Here is a 26125-nt window from a genome sequence, read left to right on the forward strand (position 1 = left end):
TCCTGCGTTCGGCCAGTTCAGTCGTCGAACAGCAGGCGGTGTGAACGCTCAAAAACCCTCCTCCGCGAGCCAAACAGCATCCACCGAGGAACGAACCATACGCAGTCGTTGGCGGCGTTCCCGTGATTGCTCGCGTTCTCCACCGCGAAGTGTGTTCCCGGTAGGTCTTCCCCCGATTTTTGTTTACACACGAATCTGGCGCGAATTGAAAGTGTGTGTGTGTGTGTGTTGTGTTTGTGTGCACGCTTGTGGGAAAATTGTTTCTTCAAAAATATATGCCCTCTAACCGGATGGACGTGTCATGCCTGCGCTTTCAGGTTGCGTTAGGTTAGGTCCGGTGGCAGTGGCAAAGCGTAAATGTTTATTCAACCTCGGCCAGGCGGTGACAACAATTGCCCAGCTTGTGTGTGTGTTTGTGTGTGACGAGTGAAATGATGTGTTGAAAGGACCCGTGACGTGAAGAGAAAATCCCACCTAAACGCTGCTGCTAATGAAAACAAACGCGCGCGCGGCAGGGACATTCAGGGGCCCGAAGCGTTGATGAAACTGTTTACCTAAGCGCACTAATCATCTCCCACGACGGCAAGCGATGATGTGCCCTGTGAAGCCGGCGAAGTTCCATGCTGATTGGTTATTAAATAATTTCTTCGCTAATCATGACCTCCGACATACACCACAAAACCCCCGAACCATTCGGTCGATTAGCTCGCTTTCCTATCGCATTCGTACGCATTTCAATCGGAACGGCTTTGACAACGGTTTGACAGCCGTGGCTTACTTGGATGGCAGTAGATTATTTCCGCAAGATTTGAGATCTCAGCAAATGTCAGCAGCCAAACGATGAAGCGTTCGGTGACGAAGATGCTTTCTTCCCGCCTTTTGGGAGTACCGTGTCCGTCTATCAATCTTCGTTAGCATTCATTACTTTGTAGAGGACGGTAAGCGCTTCCCCTCTTGGGACGGTTCTGGGTGGCGTTTAATTTATCATCGGGCATTTATGATTACGCGTTCAGCTCCGGCCTTTGCATTGGGGCGTGCGTTGTATGCGTTGTTTTGCTTTCCTATGGTGCTTGGCAATCGCAGACGGCGTGGTATTTTTGTTCTCGATACAGACCTTCCTCAATCCGGGATTCTGAGGCCACTCAAACGTCTGCACACTTGACCTGATCTGGGGGAGGGGGTGGAGCCGGATGGAGAGCTATTTTTGAAACCACCACCACAGCACCACAGTTTAATTGAACGTTAATGAACAAAGCTTTAGGAGCGAAAACATTTCCTCCCAGCTCCCGTGCCGGCGTGTTGTACTAACCGTAACCACTTCAAATGCGGCAAGGGATTCCGGGAGAATTGCTCCCCGTTATAATTTGCAACTTAATTTGACTACCACTCTCGGGCTTCTGCTCCCAGCACATCCCGCTCCAGGGAGAGGAGAAAGGATATTGTCCTTTTTAGGCAAATTTCGTTGCCAACACTCCGTGCTTAAAACTTTCCCACCCATCTCGGAGCTTAAGAAGCTGCTGCAACATTCGGCTTGGGCTTAAGCTTGGGGCTTCTTCTTGGCTCTGTAAGTGTATCCCCCACTCCACTTCCTTCTTAATTCCCATCTAAGTGCTCCCATCTTTTTGCGGGAGAGCAATGTCGTTTTACCACCTCCTTACCTCACAAAAACGCACCCAGGCTTATCAGCCCGTATCCATCCCCGAGATTGCGAGTCGTTCTCCCAACGGGGATCACACGCTGGAACCTTCGCACGCGGGGAATTTCACTTTATTTCCAACTGTCAATTTAACATCCCGCTGTATGTGTGCATGTGTGCGATGTAGCGATGCGCAACGGTCTTCGATACCAGTGAGCCAATTTTTTGGCGGGCCCTCTTTCCGTGCCACATTCCGTCGTCGGAAAAGCTTCCCTCTTCGCGTAAGTGAAAAAGGTCGAAAGAAGTCGCGCACCATCCTCCAGGGACGCACAGCACATACACAAAATCGGATAAAATTACACCGTCCTTGGTCCTGTGTCTTGGCATACAAAAAGCGTGTTGTGAGAAACAGTCTCCAAGGACACTAAATGAAAAAAAAAAAACGCAACTAAACGAACAATTTGTACTTACGAACCAGAGGCAAGATTAGCTGTGTGTCAGTAAATGTGATCCTCCAATAATGCAGGGGGATTTTTGTATCGGTTTCGGTGTGTGTTTTTAGCGTCCCTTTCTTGCGTGTGACGATCCCTCCCCTTCACGGGTGCATCCGCAAGTGCATTAATCGCATTGTAATGCTACCCCACACCCAGTGTCTGTGCAGTGATTGTGGCGGTTGGTGACGTGCTTCGATGACGGTGAACGATAACGGTGTGCCAAAGAGCGATGTGTAAAGCGATCCCGTCGCACAAGTGAGATTGATAACGGCATCATTCATCCCGGAGGGCCGTCCGGTGCGAAGACGTACCTAGCCTGCAGCGTCACCACTGACGTAAAGGTACGTAAATTGATACGCACAGGTCGTGTGAGAGAAAGAAAGAGAGAGAGAGAGAGAGAGAGAGAGAGAGAGAGAGAGAGACAAAGCGCACCGAGTGCTTCTGCTGCGACGTTTGCCATTACTCATAATTTGATCCTTGCCTCGAGACGCACCGATATGCTCCGCGAGGGTATTTCCACTGACCTAGGACGAGCTAGGACGAGCTAGGAAGGATGATATATTCTGCAGCTGACACCTACCTCTGCTGCTCGTCAGCTCGATCAATCACCACCGAGGTGAGAGGGCTGCCGTGTGGCAGCTTGAAGCAAGACGTCACAAGAGCAGGGTGGGACATTCTCGGGACACTAGTAACCCTGGCTGGGGAGTAATTGTATCATCTTGCTCTGCTCGATACGCCCAATCAGGAATGGTAGGGAAAAAAGGAGAACAAAAAATCGAAAACAAAGGGCAACCATCTCTTGAATGGAAAGAATTTAAACGATTTCATCACGAAATGCTGTTTTCGTCGTTCTGCAGTTTAAGACGGTTTCTGTACCGTTTATTGGAACCATTTTCTCTTGTCGGTGCTTTGGGTCACAAATGGACTCCATTGAAGCAAAAATAGAAGCAAAGATGTGCTGCACCATTTGCGCAACGAAGTATTTGCTTGCAAGAAGATTTTATTTTTTCATTTCGCTTTGTTTTTGTTAAAAATTCTCAGAACGACCAAACAAGTGAAAACAAATTCACTAAGCTCCCGTTTTAAAACCCGGGCAGCCTAGCCTAGCTGCCACGCAGTCCCATGTTTGTGGGACGATTCTTGGAACGGTTTGTGCAACGCTTGTTGATTCATGTGCCGTCTTCGGAGGGTTTTTTGTGGGTGTGTTTCATCTTAATATGATGTCTTTTTTTGTGGAGTAAGCTAATTTCTTCTGTGAATTATCAAAAAGAAATTCTCAACAAAATCAAAGGGCTAAGCATAAGCGAGTGAATAAAATTAAAAGAAAATAATATCAACACGCTGAACAACACGTTCTTTGTAGTTGTAATCGAGAGTGGAATATCAAAAACGGGCAAATATTTTCCCAATCCCCTTGTTGGAACAGGGCCGAAAGCCGATATGCCGGTAGCCAATGTTTGCAGGCACTCCGTCAACCCGTCGTCCTTCATATGGCGCGTGTTGCTTTGGGAAGGAAGGTATCTGTTTGTACAGTCCCTTCTTCAGCTGAATTGGTTCAAAGGGGTGGTCGTCCATCGAAACGACTCCATCTTGGAAAATTCTTGGATTGCGTGAGAAGTTTGCTGTAAAACGTGTAAAGCTAATTATACATTTCTGAACAACGTAATAACCACCCACAGTGGAGGGGATTGCATTTCATCTAACTATTTCTTCACACAAATATGTTTTACTTTGTGCTGGACATGATACGAGTCATCAACGTCTTTTACACCAAATCTCCTTCCACAATCATAATCCATCTACATACATGCACGCAGTCTCTGAGCTACGGTGCCGTCAGGTGTAAAATCTCCTTACCCCCCCAGATCAGTCACTACACCTTTTATCCCCTCGGCGCTCAATTCCAGTGATCGAAACCCATTTTTACCACCTTTACCTCCCGCGTGGTCGATCGAAAAAATCCTTTCAACTGAAAAGTGCTTTCATCCCTTTGCTACACCTTCGTGGCATTTAGGATGAGGGATGGGGGTTTCAGAGGCGATGATGGGATTTTTGTACATATTACCATTTTCTTTTTTTAAATATTCAACATCGGTGCGCATTGTTGCTGGAAGTAGGGGCAGATTGGGGCGCCGCAGAACGATATGACGGCTCCAATCAACCGTACAGAGCAGCTCGGCGTGGCGTTAACCCTCTTCAATCATTTTCTCTCTCTCTTCCTCGACGGGTTGGTGGCCAACGGTAACGCAAGATTACTTATATCCCACGCGACCGAGAAAAAAAACGCCTGTCATTTGTTACAAGTCCTTATGGTTGTCTATGTGTGTGTGTCAGGATATGTATCAGTAGCATCTTCTTCTCCAAGTGAGCGAGAAAGAGTGAACGAAACATACTGTTTTGTTTCGGCTTTTCGGCTAAATTTCAGCCTGAAAATATGACGGCAAGGTGCCGAGATATACCGCAGATCACGTGTAATCCGCAGACTTGAACGCATTTAAGCGCCCGGGTTTTGGCCAGTTTGGGCGTTGTTGTGTTTTTTTGTTGTTTTTTTTGGGCTGGTGGTGGTGGTAAAAAATGAACCAGTTTGTTATTCGATACAGTGACAGTGATAAAGGCAGCCAGTTTGTCACCAGGAGCCACGAGCGCCGTCTAGGTCGTGTGGGCCACCACACGAAGGAGATATATGATGTTGTAGAAGGCAAACGAAAAACAACCAAGCAAATGACGTTAAGATTTATAATAAAGCTTTCACTTCCCCGCCGAGATAAAACCGATCCGACATCAAACGTTGTTTACTGAATTGCCCCATCCCAAATCAGCCATCCCAAACGACCTCCGGAACTGGAACTGCGGCGATTGCAAGCGATCGTAAAACGGAGATGCACCGGCGTAAACGTTACAATTTCATCGCGTTTTGCAAATTGGAACGAGATAAATCATTTGTTAGAATTATTTATGAGCTTGTGGTGTACTGGTTCACGCGACCCGTGATTGACTGCACGATGACGTTGATGGTTATGATGATGATGATGATGATGATGATTGGCAACTGGCGAATCGCAATGAATCGGTACGGAAGGAGCGAACTTTTTCCACTGGCAGTGGGAAAAACTTTCGCGATGTATTCTTTTCCATATTGCACACACACAACCGAACGCTGGCACACTTTAATAGGCCACAATTTATGAGTTTCTGTGGTTTAAATGACCACCCCGTGCGGTGTCGTTGGCACGTATCGCACGGGTAACGCACGGGTAACGCATCACTCTTTGGGGTTGAAATTTATTATCCCAAAAGCATCCGGCAGGGGAGAGCAAATGGCACTGATGGGGATATAGAAGGGAAGTGTGCTTTTTATTGAAAATCGATCGGCCTGTTTGACACTCACTCCTTCGGGTGTGCGGGTAGGGGTTAATTGTGAGACATGTAAGACTTCTGTCGCTGTTCGGAGGCTGTGTGACGGTTATGACGCATTTTCGCGCAATACTGGCTGAAGGAGGACGGGGCATTGTAATGGAGAAGAAGGGATGAAACAGTTCAATCGATGTTCGCATTTGTGATGGTGATTTGTAATTACAATGCCAGCACAATTCAGAATCCAATCAGGGAAAGGCGTGTTGTTTGTTGTTTTTATGTTCTTTCTTTGGCGTTGATGACTTCTTCAACGGAGATGGTCTGTAATAGGGGGCGTGTTTTGTTGTTGTTGTTGTCACAATTTAATGTAAATGAAAGAGCTTAGCATAGCTGTTGTATTGGTTTGCTTAAAAGCATTACTTTTGTCTCTTTTTCGTTTGTGTATGAGTATGTTTTGTTGCCTCCTTTTTTTACAGCCAATTACATTCATACCTTTGAAAACCCAAATTATCTGGCCAGCGAGCTCTCTTCTTTGCTTTAGTTGAAAACACACTCTATTAATACTATACTATTTGTAATATTTACAGCATTTTAAAGCACAGCGCTGCCGTATCTACAACTTAACAGATCAGATTCTTTCATACGTTACACATGTCTACATCGGTAAACGAACCTCCTGCTTTGCTCCACCATTCAAAAAACAGCTCTCTACTCCAACACCCGAACGCCATCCGATAAAAAAGCGACCACAAAAAAAACCATAATAAACTCCTCTTTATCAACCCGACTGCAGCATTTCATCCATTGGCGAATCCACCGCGCTAGATTGGCAGCATCACGCGCGCAAAATATGCGCTACTACACGCGAGTAGGAGTCTCATCTCCCTTCAGTCAGATTATGGCTGCCACGCTCGATGGGGTAAAAGGGAGACCATTTACTACCCTTTAACGTAGCCCCATAGTACGTGTGTGTGTTTTTTTCTTTCTTTTCCCGCACAAGGCCGCAAACCTAATCGGCAGCCATTTTTTGGTTGGCCCGGGCAACACAATTTAATACACGGTTGATATTTCCATCGCCACGCCACGTCCATCGAGGGATATATAGGGCCAAAAAAAAAACAGGGCAAGGAAATGGATGATTCTTGCCTTCTTATTCCACGCTTGCATTTATTTTTTGCCACGTGAAGAACCACGAATACGACCGTGATGAATACCTAAAACCTCGAACGAAAAATCTCAACCTTCCCCCGTGTGAGACGGGGGAAACCTACGCCTTGGTGGCAAGATTCGGGTAGCAAGATGAGTCGTTCGGTCGTTCCTATTTCCTGTTGCAGGCCTATCTTGTTAAGAGCCTGCCTTATCCCCGTGGCTGCCATTAATCCTCGTGGCCCCGTGGAAAGTGTATATCTATGTTGGGCACAACCTTACTCCTCCCATTGGGACGTAAATGTAAGTTTGTTGTTCAAGCCTTAATTTAAAAATAATAGACAAACCATTGTTGTTTCCTCTTCAGCTAAACCCTGCCAAACCGGTTTCAGTGTTGTTTAGCATTGTGGATTTGGCCAACTTTGAAATGTTAAACATGGAATAGAAATAATGAGCCGATGCTTATCGTAAAACCCTTCCGTTGAAAAAAGAGGGCGTAAAACCACATCTAAAAGTGCTGTTGCCCCCTTTTTGCTTTATTTCTCCCAAAGTTAGCAAAGATCTCGCTGAAGCAACCATCCCGGCACCGAGATGCGCCGCAAGAAGAGTGTTTTTATTGGATAATAATCACACGCTGAGTCAGCGGCACGCTCCATCGGCGACGGCCCAACGCCCGTATTGGAGTTGATTAATTCAATTAATTAAATAAAATTCCACTTCCGCGATGTTATCGTCGTGCTAATGGATAAGAGAAGGCCTAGCCGCACTACGGTAGCGGCTGCGGGGCCCTCGGCACAACATAACGCATTTTCGGTTGTTCGTCGTCTGTTACATTTGCCAAAAGCCCCGCAAGGCGGTACGGAAAGTATCGCACCGGAAAGCTGTGCTGATGCTGACTCAGGTAAATTTGAGACGGCCAGTTGTTCCCATGTGTTTGTGTGTTGGGTGAAGGAAGGTAGAAAAATATTATTTATGTTACTTCGACAAGCTTTCCGCCCATCCCGATGAATTAGTATGCCATTCACGCACGCTTCTAAATAGGCCAGCCGGATCCGTATCCTCCTTGCCTGGGGCGCTACTTCGGGAAGGAAATCAAAAGTTAGGCGCCATGATAAGCCCTGGCACGTACGTGATTTGGCGTAGGCAAGCAAGTGAAGGCAAAGTGCGTACGCTCAAATCTGCACCGGCACGTGGCGTTTTACTCGCCAAATTGAATGGTTTGCCGTTCAAAACGTTTAACTCAAAAGCTCAGCCGTAGACCTCGGGCCCTAACTCACTCCCAAATCACTGTGCAGTGTGGGCAGGTGCTTACACAGGCGACTATAAGTTAATTTTATACATTTTGCTGGAAAAGTCCAAATAGACCCAACAGCGATAAGTTCCGTGCACAATAAATGGTACCCAAAAAGAAAAACCCACGCAACCATTGGTTTGATACTAATGATTGTTCAGGTTTGGCACAAGATGCTTCTGCGTATCCATCCTCCCCGAACAGCGCGTGGCCCCGGTTCGGTTTGCCAAAGGGACGGAACTTATGCGACCCATTCGGTTTATTTATTTTCCGTGCCGTCTACTAACCGGCCAACTGTTAACCGCCGGTGGGCGGTTTTGTTAGCTTTGCGCTGGAAAAGGTGAGGCTGAAAATGGGCTTCGGGTTTGGGGTACTGTCCTTCCCGAAAAAAAAGACAACAAATAAAACAATCATATGTTTGTGGGCCCATGGTCCGTGCTTGCCTGCCGTGCCGGTTACACAGCTTCCCATCCCCCTGAAACCGCTCCGTTGAATTTCAAACAAATACGGTACGGTTGTGGCTTTTTTTCTATCCTGTGTTTCGCGGAAAGTTTCTGGTGGTGATAGCGAGCCGCTTGTTCGATTGTGTTACTGTTTCCGCTTCCGGAGGCTTGGTTGTAGCGCAGAAGAAATTCGCCTTGAAACGCGTCGTGGCCGATTGTGTCGAAGGGCTGAGAAATAAAGAAGCAGCAACACAAAATGGTACACCTTTCCCAGGAATCCTTAATAATGTTATTTCATTCATAATCTATGGGCGGTGTTTTCCTGCTAAAATTTAAACGCACCGTACAGTGGGAAAACCTTTCTTCATAGGATTTTTGTTTTCCAGTTGAGATTGAGCTTTTTTCTGGGTTTACAATATTGGGGCAGCAGGAAGAGAAAAATCTGAACGCACAATCATCATTTTCCCGAGAAAATTGAAGGCGAAATGCGTTGAAAACACTTGAATAAAATTGATTTGCTTGCTGTGAAAAGACGCTCGAACTGAAAACGAATTGGTTGTGTGCTTTTGGTGTATCAAACAACAAACCACAGCCAGCAAACAATGGTCATGCGAGTTAGTGTGCCATTTTGTAAATTAAAAGTGCAAAGCTTATGTGTACTTTATTTGCAATCACAACACTATTGTGGCAGGGCGTGTCACAGGGAATGAAGAGTTGATTTAATTCAAAAGCTCCCGCTAAGCAAACAAGCGTGTAAGCGGCTTAGGTAACGTGTTGCCCGAACGGAATACCATTCCAATGGTGCCGGTTGGTAAGCCGGTTTTATGAAATTAATCAAAACTGAAAGCAAAATTGAAGTGCCCTCTTAAATTCCATCCGAGCTGAAAACGTAAGTGTGAAATTCGACTTTAAGCTGTGGCGAGCTTTTTGAGAGCGCGAGAAGACGTAAAACTCGGATCGAAAGTTAATCTCGCTCGCCTACTGCCACACAGTCACTCGGCAAGAGTCCATTTCGCACTCTGTTTACAGCCTGCACGGGCCCTTCCGTTGATCCCATTTGTAAACAAACTGGCCCTCTGCACAGTAAGCATAAATTGCGTTCCATCTCGCCCGAAATGGTGAAGTAAAATCACGCCACGAAAAGCTTTAAACGTCCTTCATTCGTTGATTTTTGAATTTGCAGCACGGCGGCGAACAGCAAAGCAAAAGTTTCAAATTTATCGCTCGTTAATCGGTTTATGTTAAGGTCGTAATGTATCACTTTTATTGATAATATGCTAGCCGGATGCTCGAGGCTGAAACGCCGACAGCGACGGCCCTCTTTACGGCCGGTGATTTCTAATGCGTTCCATAACTCATGCCGCAAGCTAAACATGTTCAACATTTTTACACAAAAAAAAACATAATTTAATCCTTCACCACTGAAAGCAAAAAAGCTATGGATGGTGGAGTTTTTGTTCACCAAATGTCATCCAACGCAGACCACCACCGGCCGGGTGGGTTAGGGAAACAAAATCAATCAATGTTTCGAAATAATGTGCCCACCAGCAGCCTCGGGACGCGGCGGTGCGCATTCTCCCCGATAGGATCTGTATTAAGTCATGCGAAAGGATGGCTTGCGGTCCGATCTCGCGGAGCTATGATCACACGGTATGTGTGTGTGAGTGGGTATGTGTGATAGGGGTATGGGGTAGTGATTAAAGCAGGACAACAAAAACTTTCCGAAACATGCTACCCGCTGCTACGGTGGTCTTGTGATTGGAATGGTGACAGAGAGAAAGAGAGAGAGAGAGAGAGCGAGGACAAGGGAACCATGGTCGCGGTTTATGTGAAGCAAATAAGCTTCCCTCGGCTTACAATGGATGGTTTTGCCTACATGTGTGTGCGGGTGTGTGCTTTACTCACGTGCGATTAATTTCACACCACGGTGGGTGTTGACGGGAATGATGAATCGATGTGCGCGTGGGACCGGTAATCGGTTATTTTAATTTTCATTTCACAATGAAAATGGGTTTTGAATGGATGATTGGTAGATTAGGCTTATCTGTAGCATGTTCTTTTCATTTGACGCACATTAATGGGGGGGTAAACATGTTGCTTACCATCATTTATTTTTATACGCATCATTTGTTTGTGTCATTTGTTCCACGAGGCTGTTGTGTAATGCTATAAATTACAATTTATCATAAATTTAAATACATTTCTTCAATTAAAATAATATTTTTACAATGTTTACAATAAAATCATTGACACCTTTCGGCGCCATTTTTCCGAGAAGAAAAGTCTTCATTTAACGATCCTCGTTGTACTCCGGATGTTTGCTTTATCATCTCTACCTATCTGCCTTTTGCTGGATTGTCAGAACACGATTTCAATTAACTACCGGAAGGACGTTCCACTTCCTGTTCCAGCGAGACGTGACTTGGCACGAGGAGCAACGCGATGCTGTCTCTCCCGTGCGTACCAACGTGGCAGGTGCTGCCAGATCGAACGTTGCTATCATTACACCAGCAAACACACTCACAAAAATACCTCCCAGTTGCTCAAGATGTGACTGATTGTGATCCGGGAGCTTTCCCTCCGCTAGTTGGTTTATTAGCCGCTTGCAGGTGGTGTTTCGCATTAATTACGCCTCGGGCCGGGTTTAATGTACACTGCAGAGCTGTTCTGGCACAATCGTTTCTGGCAAACGTACACACCACATCACCGAGCTTGACCAACGAACAAAACCTTTTGTAGTAATTATAATCACCTGTTTACGCTGGTGCTTGTACGATTCCAACTTCAAACGAGGGCGGGTTTTCAGGTTTACCTTCACGTTCACCGTCCGTCGGTTGCAGTAGGCGTGCTCATGTTTTATGCAACTCCCATGCCGGCAACCGTATGGAGCAACTTCTGGGGCAACTACTGCCTGCGACCGAGCACCCGAAACCGAGGCGAAACAAATCGAATCACCACAAACACCAGGCGTCTCCATTGGCCCGCAAACGCGCATGGAGATGGCTCGTACCATTCGTCTCCTTTTGACCGTATGCTTTACCCCATATGGAGCATATCATGCAGCGTGTACACATGTTCAGATGCTGAAGGATTCAGAACTCGTTGCAGAAGCACCCTTCAACCTTCAAGGTGTGCTATGAGTGCGTCCTTGAGAGGGCAGTCTAAGTGGACTCTTACTCTTACTAGCTTCCAATCTGGTCGAATCTCTGATTCGTCGTCGTCGTCTGTGGTCGCAGTAGAACATCAAAAGGGTGTATCTCAAAAATCTAATTTTGATACAGATACAACCTTTTTTTTGTCACTTAATTTGTTTAGTCTAGCATTGAAAGGGTTCAAGATTTGGGTTAGAGACTAGAAATGATTTCTAGCCGGGCTATTAACCTACCGCTTAAATATGTTTAATTACCAGAACACAAGCTGATTGCTTTTCGTTTTGCTTTTCTTTGAAATTATGTTCACATGATTTCGCAAGCATTTAAGAAGCTTATTTCACTCACACTCAACCCACCCAACGTCTGCTGCCCAACGTCCCTTCGAGGCCTGAGATTACCTTTGTGCAGCGAGACCCAAACAAACATCAAGAAGGTTTAATTGAAGCAAACAGCAATCGAGCAGGTTTTTTTTCCGTGTCCTTCTTAAGGTTACTATCCTTCGCTTATCTGCTACAGCATCCGATTACGGCCGGGCCTGTTGTGTCGTGAAGCATAAACACCGCTACTGCAAGGGAAGCAAAAGCCAACCGGAGCAGCCAAAACCAAAGGTTAACAGCCGAAAAAGCAAAATAAAACAAAAAAGCAATACACGCTAAAGTTGACCGAAAATCGTACCAGCCAATCCAGCGAAACCTCGTCCAAAATCCACATTAAGGCCCTCTCGCTTCTCCGTGCCGGTGCAATAAAAAACACGTTGCGGCGCCCTTTGCACTGTTGCGATATGCTCTTGGTTGGGGGTTTGTCCACCCCGCCAGGGAGCCAAATTCGATGCGAGGATAAACTTTGCGTCGGCGAACAAGTTGGCGAACAAGCATCCCGACAGGACGGTTGACAAACTGTTGTTCAAAAGCTGCTTTATGGTCGTTTAGAGACGGTTGGTTCGTGCTGGTGAGACAATGGGATACGGAACTATGAGAAAGAAGAAGAAAAAAAAACAAACAAACGACGCACACAACCGCAGCTAACCTTCTGTATCAGTGTTATTTCATAATCGATCGCTTGGTAACGATTTGTAGTTTTGCTATCGTTTGTTTCGGGTCCGGCCGAGAGAAAGAGGGAGCTTTTGTGGATTGTTTTTGTGTTGGTGTAAGTCTTCAGCAAACGCTAAACAACTTGCGTCATGATGCACGGGGTGGTGTAAGAAAGTTACCTTACAGGATCAAAGTGTTTTTTGAGGTAAGGTTTTTAAACCCGGATGATAGTATCAGCAAAGAAACGAGCACACAGTTTTTCAAGACAATCTCAAGGACGCAATCGCTTCCAAAAGGCCACACGACTAGTAGCATTCGTCCTGACAATGCTGATGATGATTCACGATAGAGAGTAGTGAGGAAAATCGATCAAAAGTGAATAGCTTACTATTTTCCTAGGAAAAAGGGACGTGACAAAGTGATAAGGAAAAAAGGTATTGGCTAAAGCCCACTTCACTAGTTTGCTCTCTTGCGTGGATTAAGGGATGGAAAAAAGCTAAAGAAAACATTAATTTTTATTATTCCCAGGGAAATTATCCAAACGCAAGCTCTACCGCCGCCTTGGAACGTTCGTTTCACAGTAACAAAAAAGAAACCAGTCCCTCAACTACAAACAATCCCATAAAAGATATTCATCCATCCGGTTGCCTAGCTCACAGTGTACCTTTTTTGGTGTCACTGTGTCCCAACACCCCAAACACGAATGGGCCACGAATCGCCTGCTTTTTTTGTTGTTTTGTTTAAGCGATTACCGATTTCCGGCGATCTCTTTCCAATAGCCGCCTTTTTGGTCCTTTTTGTCCTAGCCCTGCCTCTCCTCCACGCGACCCACGCGACGCTTTGGTCGAAGTGATCAACGATATTGACGTTGTCATTGTCATGATTGTCTTTATCATCTTTCCCGTTGCGCGCGTCCCGCTCGCCACGAAGAGTGCGCCATCGCCGGCGGGCACCCGTACAAGTACCACCGCACAAGCATCCCTCATTTCGTATCCTCACAAGATACGCTCTAGCTATAAAACAAAAGGAACGGCGAAAAGACCGGCACACAGCGCAGAGGGAAAGGCACGCTGGAAAAGGGCATTATTCTTCGCTTATTGTCCATTGACTGTTTGCTTGGATGACACACCGGTCGGTGAGCTGCCGGTCTGAGTATCCTTGAGCGGCCATTTCGTTTGACAGTGGCGGCAGCACACTGCACCCCAGTGCACCGGGTGAACTACGGAAGGGAAGCCTCAACACTGACAGGCCGCGTGTGCGTGAAACATGCGACAAGTTCGTCACTCATAGCAAAAGTGACACTGACACGAACCACCGGGCGGTAATTTACGACTAGCGCGGGAAGGAATGGAATGGCTCAATTGTGGTGCGTTTGTCTTGTGCGATGCCGGTGGCGGTGGTGGATATAAACGAATCATTCTTAAATGATTGTCCCTTCTTGGAAGACGACAATTAAAATGTGTCCATCTTTTTTTCTTTCGATTTCGGTTTATTGGCCATTGGCCCGTTGGATTCCGTGGAATGGAATTAAAGGAAAGCGGTATGAATTTAACCACAACTCAATCGTGAATACTTCCAATATTTCGAAGCGTCTTGGAACTGCCAACAGGGCATACAAGCAGCGGAAAAGGGAATACTGGAAAGCAATTTCTTAATTGTACAAGCGGAATCAATTTAATTGATGCGTTCGATTTCTACTGAAACGCGATACAGGTCGTTGTGGAAAAGACGTTTATCTAAAGACAATTAACCGTTCCATAATTTACGATCCTGGCCCTGAGCTTAATAGGAAACGGACTACACCATTCGGACGCTCTGTTTTATGCGCAACTTTACAGAACGTTATGCACACCTGCACCTGAAATGCGGAGTAAAGGGCCACACAAAACGGACCTGCAAAGCTGCGGATCTTTCACCGATTGTGTTCGCATCTGCAGTTCGAATTTATTTCATTCCAATTCCACACCTACAAGGCCACACACAAACAGACTTTTCTGCGACATCAAGTTCGGACGACAGTCTTCGCCAAACCGAGCCGGGTGACCGGCAAGCTCATTTGAATTTTAATAGAGGTTTTGCATTTCCATACAAAGTGAAGATTTTTATGGACCCAATAGAAGCACAATGGACGCGTTTCGTGGGGGGAAGTGGCTGCTGACTGGTGGAGTTTATTTCCACTTTATTTATTTTATTTATTTATTTCCACTCACAGGAAGGCACAAGTAGTTTATAGGATGGTTGGCAGCGTGAATAAAGCAAACGGGAAATAAATCGGATCAGAGGTCAGTTTCGAAAACACAAAAGTCTGCGAACTGAAGCTACTGATGCAACATACAGCGGATACATTCCACAGCATCACTTTATACAAATCAAAACCAAAAAGGGGGGCCATTAGTAAACGCTCCATCTATAAATAAGCGCGCGAGGCTATACTGCAGATTTGTCCACCAAAAACGCCATCATCTTAAAAGGACATCAACCGGCGTATGCAAGGCAAGCGTGCGCAACCCAAATGCCATCAAGACAAACGCAGCAACCAAATTTGCACCGGATTCCATCGGCTCCGCCACTGCACGGTTGGCACTGCGTTTATTATTTCATTTTAGTATTTATTTATTTTAGCAACCACTCCCGCACCAAAACCCCCCCTCGCGGGCGACAGCCAGACAGGTCACGTAGCTACGATTGCGAAACAGTGACGAAAAGTTTTGCTGACGTCCACCAGCCGTACGTGGCACAACGTCAACAAAAAAGAAAACAAACGTAAACCTAAAAAGTGAAGGCAGAACACGGCCAAACCCCAAAAACTAAACGAACACAACAGCCAATACAACAGCAACAAAAAAACCCCCGATTGTCACACGTATGAAAATAAATTCCTTCGGGTCGAGCGTGCGCTTAAATGGCGATAATGTGTGATCATAAAGCGTTATAAAACCAATTTTATTACCTATACGTCCGGCCACGGTGGTTACGGTGATGCGTAATGGGCAGCAGACAGGCAGGCAGGCAAGCAAGTGGTGGTCACTGGCTGGCCGATTTGCCACTAGATTTAATGGTTAAATGGGCGGCACAGAAATGCGTTACATGCCAACTGCACACCGTCACAGTTTTGGTCCCAGCCAGGGGTGCGGTTGCCCCCGGCCGTCCTTGGTGGCGATGGTCCTTCTTCTTCGGGCACCCTTCTGCGTTTCGTGCATCAGTCCGAGGGGGGGGGGGGAGACGTGCGGATCGTTTGGCGCCAAATTTGGGCTGTCTTTATGAGCCAAACGCTCTATGGTTCTCATGCTCGCATAGTCTCTCTTTCTCTCTCTCCCTTTGCTGCTAGTTTAGTGCATGTTCCGATGTGCATCCGTTAGTGGACTTGCTACTGGAAGTTGGCTGTCTGCTTCCTATGTCTGCAATTAATTACAGTACGCGGCAGTAAACCAGCGTGCGCCGGGAAGTTGTGCAGCATAACCATGTAATCAGCAATGCCAAAGTGATACCTACACTTAACGTAAACTTTTGCCGCAAGCTTTGCGTACAGTCGAACGCAAAGGGAACGAAAACGAGTCTCAAGTGCAGTGGATCACTACCAACATACGAATATATGAGAAAGTAAAGCTGTAGGTTGGATGTTGGTATACATATTTTTGAAACGTGGTAGAGAGAAAAATAGAAGAATCAATGACCTGATTGCCACAATATTTTTTTACTGACTTACTTGAAGCTTTTCGAGCTTTGCTCCAACCTTGGTCACGAGGGAAGCTTATCATTCTTCGCTCTATTGAAAGTAACTCCCTTACCCAAACTCTCCCCATCAGCTTACTACGGATCAACAAATGGCCCCGTTTACTATGATCGACAGGCAATATTTTCTTCGTTGCGAAAATTAAATTTCTTCCAATTTCTGCTTCTCCGCAACGTTGCAGCGTACGCAAGCTTACATTCATTTATCATTCATTCCTCCGGGCTGGGGTATTTTTTTATTTTTATTTTATTGAGTAAGAAGAAAAATGCCCCCGAGCGGTTCTCATCTTAAACGTACGTTCAAAATGATTAGCTGTAAGTAGTTCTCTACTGCAGCCGGACGCAGCTGAAGAATTTACTTGGAAGGAACCAATTCGTTACGCCGCCATTCATCTTGGCCGTGTCCAGCATCCTTCCACAGCAAGGTAATTCGATCGAATGACAATACAACACATACACACCCAACACAACATGCCTTGCTGAAGGGTAGGTCTGCACTGCACAGTTTTGTGACCCGACGGCATGTGCTCTCGATGGCTCGGTTTCTTATTGCGCTGCAAAATTACATTCCACCATCATCACCACCACCAGCAGGAGCCGCAGCACCAGCGCTACAGTCAGCTGGTCAGCTGGAAATTGGTGAAGCTATTCACCCCGACAGCACCATAAATCTTAATCCAGATCAAATTATTTCGCTTCTCGGTAGGGCAGGGAAACATTACCGCCCCCCCCCCCCAGAATGGAGGCCAATCTGGACGTTTGCCAAACACTTGGTTCCCTTTGGCCTTCGGGGGCTGAAAGTCAGCTTGGTTTTACGATCTACGCTGGCGTGTAGCAAAGTGTGGCACAGTTCGTCCCTCCCAGCAGCCAAACGGGAGGCACACGTAGGAGGCTGGGAAACTTTGCGCGACGATAATGTTATCATCATTTATTTCGGTGTATGCCTTTCCAGTTCATTAGTGGAAGGGGCCCACTTCGGACACGTGCTTGCACCATTTTGGTGCTTTAAATTACGCAATTGCTAATTATTTCCTGCCGACCGGATTTGCCGCACACCAGCCTGAATTGCTTGCGGCAGCATCGCGTCTTCCGTTTTCAAGTGCAGCAATCGGAATTAATTAACGCCATCTTTCCCCACGGTCATCAAAGGGAAGGACGAGAGAGAGAGAGAGGGAAAGAGAGACAAAAAAACGAATGCAAATAGGAGCGCCATCGGTGAAGGATGGGGGCGAGCCGTGAACGAAGAGGCAGCTAGAGGCTTTATTTGCGCTCAAGAAAAATCACAAAGGCAATGAAGGAAAACCCCCCGCCATCAGATTGTGTGGAAACGATAACGATGGTAACGCGTTTGCGGGTATTTGTGATCGGAATGATAGGATGTCGTCCTGAATCAACATCCCCCCCAGTGCCCGAGACACAGCCGAGGACCGTTGGGGTAGGGTCTTTGTGTGTGTGAGTTTGTGCACTTGGGAAATTGAAAGTTTTGCCTCACACCCGCGCACGCAGACAAACATTTTCTTTCTGCCTGGAGACGGGAATCTTTTCTTCCCGATTCCTGGTAATCAAAATTAGCTTTACTATGAAGCTTTATGGTGCGTGTAAAGGGTGGTGATAGGGAGCATTCGGGTGCGAGTGGCACAAGTGTCATCATTTGCTTGTCTTTCGCTGTGGATCAGAGGAGCCGAGTGGTTAGGAAAAGCTGATTATGCTCTGAAGTAAAGATTGGTCAATCCCAAACGCAAAGGAAGCTCAACTGTCCGTGCGCCTTTGTGTGCGAAGGCCTGTCTGTTTATCTTGCGTGCAAAGTTTTATCTTCCCTGACAGCAGCTGAAAAGGAGGATGGAGGCGGGCGAGAATATGTGTGTTGCGGTGGAATATCTATTATGTGTCTTTCCTGACCTAGTTTGGGGCAGCAAAGTTTGACCTATTCAAAAGGCAAGACACTCTGGACGTAGAAATGACAAAATTGCGCCACCCTATTCAAGCGTGTACGGGGGAAAGTTTCAGCCTTCCGTTGCCATTCTTCGTTTATTAAATAGACGTTTTAATTATTTGGGATCGGTATTTGTGCGAAAGTTTGCTGCCGAATGCTTGAAAACTTGCGACTTGCTTTGGAGGGTCAGAGGCTGTAACGATTTAAGGTGAAAATTGAATCCACAGGAAAACCAAGAACATTTACCTTTCCAACAGTAGTTAAAAGGAGAGAAAGAAAAAAGTTTTTTTTAATAAAACTTTGCGGCAAAAAAGTGAAAATTCTACCGACATTTAAGAGGATGGTAAGAAAGAACAAAAGAAACTAACACAGACAGACAAAAAAAAAGACCAGCAAATGAAGCTGTACGTTCAATTGTCACCCAACAGCCACGAGGCGTGCGAGTCAAAGACCGGCGTCCGGCGATGCTCCACCGGGATGCTCGCCCCGTGGGGCAATCATTCATCGAGAAATTGTCCATTAATCTTTTTTCCCCCTTTTTTTTGCTGCACGTTTGCTGCGCTTCACTTGCGCAAAGAACTTTTGCTTCGCGTGTTGTTTGCTTCGTTGCGGAGGAAGTGACAATTTTAATGAGCAGACAGCAGCACCACGATTTCGTTCGGCCGGTGTGACGAGCTTCCGGCACAGGGTGTTACACTTTGCGAGCGCGCGCACCGAGCAATTTATTTCAATTGTATCAAAATCCTTCATCCTTTCGTGGAACAATTGAAACTTTCTCCCGCCTAAAGTGTGCCTTTTTATTCTGGTTGCGATGGTTTGTTTTTTTGCCGGAATTTGCAACACATTTATTGTGACGCCTCTCGGCCAAACCGAACCGAACCCGAAAACCGAAAAGCGCCTAAATGTAGACAATCGTAATCACCGTCACCGGAAATCCATTTCGCTCGCCGAAAAACATTCCATAATCGCGCACTAATCGCCCCGGCGCGGTCTTTTGTGACTTTCCGTCGATCCGGTCCGGTACGATCTGGCGCTGTCCGCCCATTATCGCGCGCTTCCCATTGTTTGCCAGCGCTTCCCATTGTGCGGTTTGGTGCGCGGGGGGGCATTGGCGGTAAATGAATTAGAGGAAAATATGTCCGGAACGATTTCACAACTGTTTGCAAAGCGGTTTTCCCCCCGGTGCCGTGAGGATTAATAGAAATTGGAGGGATTTGCACGAGCCGCTTCTCCTGCTTCTCGCTCGGATGCGGAGCAATCAACTCACGACAAATGGACATCAACAGCAACAATCGCACGGAATACCAAGCTTCCCCGAAACCCGATGCGGTGGCGACCCGGGACAATCATTTGAAATGGTGGACATTTGGACGCAACCGTGAAGAGAAAGCGGACCGCGCTGATGCTTTGCGGAGTCTGGCGGAAGGCTTCGCGCATAAAGATTCCAGCAGAGAAAAGCGAAACAATAAACACGTTTGAAGAATGCTGTGAATAAGCGCGCACAAACACAAATACGCACGCACACAAGCACCCGTAAATGATCTGTGCGACATTCTGTGTTTGCCAGTTTTGCCACAGCACGGTACCATCCACGGTGCCCCATGCTTTCGGGATTTGTCGCTCGTCTCGAGCCGGATCCGTTATCCGGCACGCTGTTCGTTGGGTTCGTTTATTATTCATTCAGTTTGGGATTTTTTTTTCAAGCCACCCGTACTGCGCTTTCGAAGGACCCGGGCAAGCACTTTATTAAACTTTTGTCGTAACGGAACGATCGGCTTACCGGCGGTGTAGAGACGCTGTAGAGGCGTATGATAAGAGACGCTCGGTGGTGTGGAAATTGAAACAGCAACCGGTGTGGGAGCAGAAGTTTGTGATTGTAATTTGTTGGTGTAGAAAGTGGGTTTGCATTTGTTTAAACTTTGCGTGGTAACTTCATTCATGCTTATCTAATTTATTAATTTATTCAAACATTATGATTTATTTGAACTTCCTTCAGTAACAGAACGACCGAGCAAGGCTGGGCTGTGGCAAGAAGCTCAACACCTGTAGCGTGTTTGGATTCGGTTAAGGAAGATCGCATACATTTTTGTTACCATTTATTTTATAACTACAGGAAACCCGCTTCGCCGTGGATCTCAAGCGGTGCTTTAAATAAGTTAATCAAGTTATATAAATTAAAAGCTATTCAAAAACCGGGTTGGGTCCTCATATTGAATTACTTTGCATCTGCATTACTTCCTCGATTTTATGTGGAACTAAATAAAGTTTCCTGATCCTCTCGAACCTCGGTGCAGTGCACTGCTGCCCTTGCCCAGAAGCTTTGTTTAATTTTCCACCATCAGCCCAGCATTCTTGGGACTTTTAATGATTCCTACGACTCAATCGGTATAATGACACAAAGCGGAAGCGCACTGGCGTCACCTCCCCACGCCGCTTCATGGCGTATTTTCAATTAGCCGTAGTGGATTTGCTAGAGATAATATTGCAACCCGTCCAATCCAACAGCACGAGTTCGACCGGCGGTAGGCGGTAGATGGCACAAACTTCGAGCGAAACTGTGTGGTAGTATTTGGAAGTGTGAAACCAAAGTAAATATATCTCGGCACGAGTTCCAAACCTCCAAGCCGGGAAAACTCTATCGCTATCCTTCGGGCCAATGCTGTGGCCACAAAGTAAGCGAGGTTTTGCGATGGAATGGCACGGAACGGTTAGAACAATATTGGACGGGCGTTGGCTTGGGAGGAGAAGAACGACAACCTGCACTGGCACGGGCTGATCCCCCAATTTGGCTAAACGAGCGGGGATAAAAATACAAATAAATCAATTGACGTCAGCGCACACTCACTGACAGGTTTATGCATTTTTCAAATCGTTTTTCCTTTCTCTCTCTCTCTCTCTTCCGTTTGGCAGCCAGTGGGTAGGAGCAACGCGGACGCAGAGGGCAAACGCACCACCGGCGAGGCGGGAGGAGTGCCCACGTAGTAGGTGACGACCGTCGGCGGTCGCGTCGGATGCGTCCGGACGCTACCGGTGCCACGGTGCGACTATGTACGGGCTGCTGCTGGAGAACCTGTCCGAATACGTGAAGGCCGTCTACGGGGAGGACAAGTGGGATGACATCCGCCGGCAGACGGGCATCTCGTCGCCCTCGTTCAGCGTCCACGATGACTACGACGAGAATCTGCTCAACGTGCTGGCGACGAAAGCGCAAGAAGTAACGTAGCGGAGCGTAACGCGGTGGCCTCCGAAAATGGACTTTAATTTTCTTCCTATGGTTCCTCCTCCGGTTCTCAGATTCTCGGTATATCGGAGCGTGACTTTATGGACCAGATGGGCGTGTACTTCGTCAACTTTGTCAGCCAGTACGGGTACGATCGGGTGCTGTCCGTGCTGGGCCGCCACATGCGCGACTTTCTGAATGGGCTGGATAATTTGCACGAGTATCTAAAGTTCTCCTACCCGCTGATGCGCGCGCCCAGCTTCATCTGCGAGAATGAGACGCGCCACGGCCTGACGCTCCACTATCGGACCAAGCGTAAGGGGTTCGTTTACTACACAATGGGCCAAATTAGGGAGGTATGTACGCAATGTTTCTGCACACCGAACTTCAACTCACCTTCCAAGCGTCTTCGCGTCTTTGGCACACACACACAGGTGGCGCGCCACTTCTACCATAAAGATATGCAAATCGAGCTGGTCAAATCGGACCTGCTGGGCGAAACGAATCACTACACGTTTCAGCTGACGTTCGACAACCGGGCCTTCTCGCTGGCCACACTGGCGATGACGCGCGAAGAGAAGCACCTGCCCATTAGCGCCTCGGTACTGTTCGAGATATTCCCCTTCTGCATCGTGTTCGGGTGAGTCGGGTGGTTCAGGCAATGCGGCAGACCCCTTTCACAGACATCGTGGCGCAATACAGCGTGTTTAATGCGTTATTTTGTTGTGTCTCTCTCTCTCTCTCTCTCTCTCTCTCTCTCTCTCTCCTTCCCTCTCTTTCTCTTTCTTTCGCGCCATGCGGTACATCCATTCACGATGCAGGTCAGATATGGTGGTCCGCAGTATAGGCAACTCGCTCATGGTAATCCTGCCCGATTTGCTGTCGAAGAAGATCACCGATTGGTTCGAGCTGCGACGGCCGCTGATAGCATTTAAGTTCCAAACGGTAACACAGACCCACTCATTCGGCCAATTCTTCGGACCTTAATGTAGCATGATTGTAAATTGTTCCCTTATCTCCGCTTCAGATACTCAACCGCACCAACAACATCTTCGAGCTGGTTACGGTACAGTCGGTGAAGAAGCGCCCCGAAAACCAGCGCAAAACCGAGCTCGTCCTGTCGGAGGAGGAAGAGGAGGAGGAGGTGGAGCGGCGCCTGCGGCTCAAGGGCCAGATGATCTACATGGAGAACTGGTACATGATCATGTTCCTCGGTACGCCCGTCATGCCCAAGCTGACCTCGCTCATCAGCACCGGGCTGTACATCAACGATCTGTCAATGCACGACTTTAGCCGGTAGGGCCTACTACGTCCGTGGTGCCGTGTTGAGCTACCGAGTTCTAATCCAATCGCTCTCTCTCTCTCTCTCTGCAGTGATCTCATGCTCGCCGGTACGCAGCAATCGGTCGAGCTCAAGCTGGCCCTCGACCAGGAGCAGCAAAAGTCGAAAAAGCTGGAAGAGTCGATGCGCAAGCTGGACGAGGAGATGCGCCGCACGGATGAGCTGCTGTACCAGATGATCCCGAAGCAGGTGGCGGACCGGTTACGGCGGGGCGAGAACCCGATCGACACCTGCGAGATGTTCAACAGCGTCTCGATCCTGTTCTCCGATGTGGTCACGTTCACCGAGATCTGTTCCCGCATCACGCCGATGGAGGTGGTCTCGATGCTGAACGCGATGTACTCGATCTTCGACACGCTGACCGAGCGGAACAATGTCTACAAGGTAGGTTTTGCCGATGGCTGGTATGTGGATTGTGCTGATCCACTGCATTGCTTGCAGGTTGAAACGATCGGCGACGCGTACATGGTCGTGTCGGGCGCTCCCGCCAAGGAGCAGAACCACGCCGAAAAAGTCTGTGATATGGCCTTGGATATGATCGAGGCAATAACGGATTTGAAGGATCCTTCCACAGGTAAGTACTGTGTATGCGGTGACATCTCCAAACGATCATATTCGACATTCTGCTACCTCATTCTGCTCCGCAGGAACTCATCTTCGTATACGGGTCGGTGTACACTCGGGCGCCGTGGTGGCCGGTATCGTCGGGCTGAAGATGCCTCGGTACTGTCTGTTCGGCGACTCCGTCAACACGGCATCCCGCATGGAGTCCACCAGCCAGGCGATGCGAATACACATATCGGAGTCTACCAAGCATCTGCTGTCGGCGAACTATCGCGTCAGCGAGCGGGGCGAGATCGACGTCAAGGGCAAGGGCACGATGAAGACGTACTGGCTGGACTATCGCGAGAACCGGCCCCCGCTGCAGCTGCTGGACGAGGAAATTAAAACGCCCGCGATCGAGTACGACCCGGGCAAGGATCGGCGGGTCAGCATTCCGTCCTGCATGTTCTCGCAGCCGGCCCACAAACAGTCGCTCGGCGGACTCAGCTCGGCCGGGCTCGAGGATCGGCGCGTCTACTCGCCGGTGACGTTCGAGGATGTGGCGCGGCGCAGCATCGCCAACTCCCCGGTCAAGCTGCACGCGTTCGGGCCGCGGGGCCGCGAGAATCGATCCAACTCGACCGGGCACGCGTTCATGCACAGCGTGTCGGACGTGTTCGGCTCACTGGTGAACGATACGGAGGAGTTCCTGGAGGATCTGCAGCACCGCAACTCGATCAGCAACACGCTGTACTCGGCCTCCACTCCGTCGCCCTGTCCGTTCAGCCCGCCGGCACAGTTTCGCACGAAATCAAAGTCCTGCTACCAGGCGCAGGTGAGTCATTTTTTTGTTGTTGGTGTGTTAGTATGATGAGGAAGACTTAACGAGATCGTTTACACTTTTCCAGTTCATGGATAAGGATCACGAGCTTCTGTCCGGGGCAAGCAAAGCGTTACTGCAGGAAGCACCGAAAAAGCCGTGAGTTTTGTCCCTCCTATTCGGCTGTTTCCTTCCTCCTTCACACAGCAACCTCCCCTCTCATTCCAGCAAGGGCATCCTGGCGAAAGCGCAAACCGTCGAGCACGGACCGGCCGCCCCGTGCGAGCACAAAGCGAAGGCCCGCAAAGCCAAGCTGGACGCGGTGAAGCAGCAGCAAACGAAGGCGCTGGAAAAGCTCGACCAGATGGTGCAGGAAATCTACGACGCGGACCTGCCCGGCATGTGCTTCGTCAATCCGCCCGGTTCCCGGTCGGACGGCAACATCTGCCAGTCGAACAGTTGCACCCTCGGTAGCAGTAGGTCCGTAGTGGACGCGAGCACTAGCGACACCGCTTCCACCACCACCACCACCACCACCGCCTGTAACGCACTCTATACACTTAACCTTTACTTTCCCGTTTCATGTTCACCCGGGTGTGCTTGTGGGCTGGTGCCCGACCACTGCAGCCGATCGCAGGCCGTTCCTTCGTCCCATTTGGGCGCAGGACAACCGGGTCCGTCCGGCAGCGGTTTGCCGGTGCCGGCGGGTGCCGGTCCTGGTCCTGGTGCACCCGTCTGCGAGCTGCATGCCCATCTGGCCCCGCGGCACTGTCACGGTTGCGAGCCGGTTGCCGGCAAGGTACCGCAGAGCATGAGCTTTCAACACCCGAAAGAGCACAAGTGCTGCCCGGCGGCAGCGGCCACAGCGTACGCCACCCACGGTCAGAACGGACGACACAAAGTGCACTCGAACGCTTGTCACATTCTCTAGGAATGTCCCCGCCCCGGTAGTGGACCCGTAGTAGTGGATAATAGTAGCGCACGTACACATCCCTAGAGTTGCATCATAGCGTTCCGGTGCAATACTGCGACACTTACGACGAAAGCTTTAACCGAACCCAAAACCGGTCAAGTAAGATGTTTCTATTTGTCTGTAACTGTTTTTTACGTTTTTTTTTTCTAGACAAATGACCGAAAGGTTTGTACGGGCACGGTCTAGCTGCACGTACCTTGCATGTTGTATACTTAAAGTGTTTAAACGCGCGCAACTTAAACCCGGCGGGCTAATGTTATGTGTACACGGGAGGGAATCAGTAGCTTAAGCGGATCGTTGTTCTAGTGATATTGTGTCCACAAGGCGCACTGCTAGCAAATGAAAAAAAGGTGGAGTTAATTTATTATCTGAATGTCCTTATCTTCGCAAAGGAACCCGTCACAGCTCACATGCAGTACTTAAGAAGATTAGTTATACAAGGAAATGTCAACCATCAATGGCACACAGAACTCACACTCTTAGTGATTTGTTTTACTCGCTAGTCGCTAGTTTATTGCTACCAAAAGTGGCGTGATGATGACTCATATCTGTTAGTAGATTTACACTTTCTAGGAAGCAAAACAACCAACATTGTACGACTTGAACGACACGGAATTGGGTATTTACATTCGTTGTACAGTGCAGAAGTTTAGGGCCCAAGTGTAGCCAATGTCGATGTGAAGGTGTGTATTTATGTCCGTGTTTGTGTGTGTGTGTGTGTGTGTGTGTGTGTGTATGTGTATCTGGTCACGAGGAAGTTACTTAATCAGGTTCAATTGACAATAAGCAGATATATCTCAGATATCCCACCCATCCCCCCTGGCGAATATTCCCCACGCAGTACAACTAATAAAGCTGACAGAGACAGTCACACGAGAATGATCGTTCAGAACCGCCCCCCTCTCCCCTTCCCACTAGTCCGAAGCAAAAGCACAGTCGTGACTTGCGACCGCTTAGTGATCGTCTTGATGTTGATGTACATACTTGACAATAAAGTTAAACTATACGTGTATGT

The 26125-nt window shown here is 48.0% G+C and overlaps 1 protein-coding gene and 1 long non-coding RNA gene across 6 annotated transcripts; one reads left to right on the forward strand and one right to left on the reverse strand.

Annotated features, from left to right (window-relative positions):
• Positions 1–26123, forward strand: LOC121589392 (soluble guanylate cyclase 88E-like). Of its 5 annotated transcripts, XM_041908297.1 has the most exons (13): positions 1–160; positions 2199–2471; positions 21123–21426; positions 21507–21788; positions 21867–22072; positions 22254–22377; positions 22460–22728; positions 22807–23158; positions 23216–23348; positions 23422–24152; positions 24226–24296; positions 24366–24617; positions 24765–26120. In XM_041908297.1, the coding sequence occupies exons 3-13, from the start codon at positions 21259–21261 to the stop codon at positions 25066–25068; spliced, it is 2892 nt and encodes a 963-aa protein (XP_041764231.1). In that variant the 5' UTR covers positions 1–160; positions 2199–2471; positions 21123–21258; the 3' UTR covers positions 25069–26120. The 5 variants fall into 5 exon arrangements, with proteins under 5 accessions (XP_041764231.1, XP_041764227.1, XP_041764226.1 ...); XM_041908293.1 differs by having other exon boundaries at positions 2163–2471; positions 22807–23348; positions 24366–26123; XM_041908292.1 differs by having other exon boundaries at positions 22807–23348; positions 24366–26123.
• LOC121589422 lies at positions 15390–16342 on the reverse strand. The gene is made up of 3 exons (XR_006004307.1): positions 16254–16342; positions 16040–16153; positions 15390–15945 (listed from the first exon to the last, which is right to left on the reverse strand). It is a non-coding gene; the product is annotated as an uncharacterized LOC121589422 (long non-coding RNA).
• Positions 26124–26125: the final 2 nt, after the last annotated feature.

Source organism: Anopheles merus, chromosome 2R (assembly GCF_017562075.2).
Source record: "Anopheles merus strain MAF chromosome 2R, AmerM5.1, whole genome shotgun sequence".
NCBI classification, from domain to species: domain Eukaryota; kingdom Metazoa; phylum Arthropoda; class Insecta; order Diptera; family Culicidae; genus Anopheles; species Anopheles merus.

Coding starts and splice junctions, on each gene's coding strand:
- LOC121589392 (XM_041908293.1), top strand. CDS start 21,259: ATGTACGGGCTGCTGCTGGAGAACCTGTCCGAATACGTGAAGGCCGTC. Junction 22,378..22,459: donor TAGCATTTAAGTTCCAAACG/GTAACACAGACC, acceptor TCTCCGCTTCAG/ATACTCAACCGCACCAACAA. Junction 24,297..24,365: donor CAGGAAGCACCGAAAAAGCC/GTGAGTTTTGTC, acceptor CTCTCATTCCAG/CAAGGGCATCCTGGCGAAAG.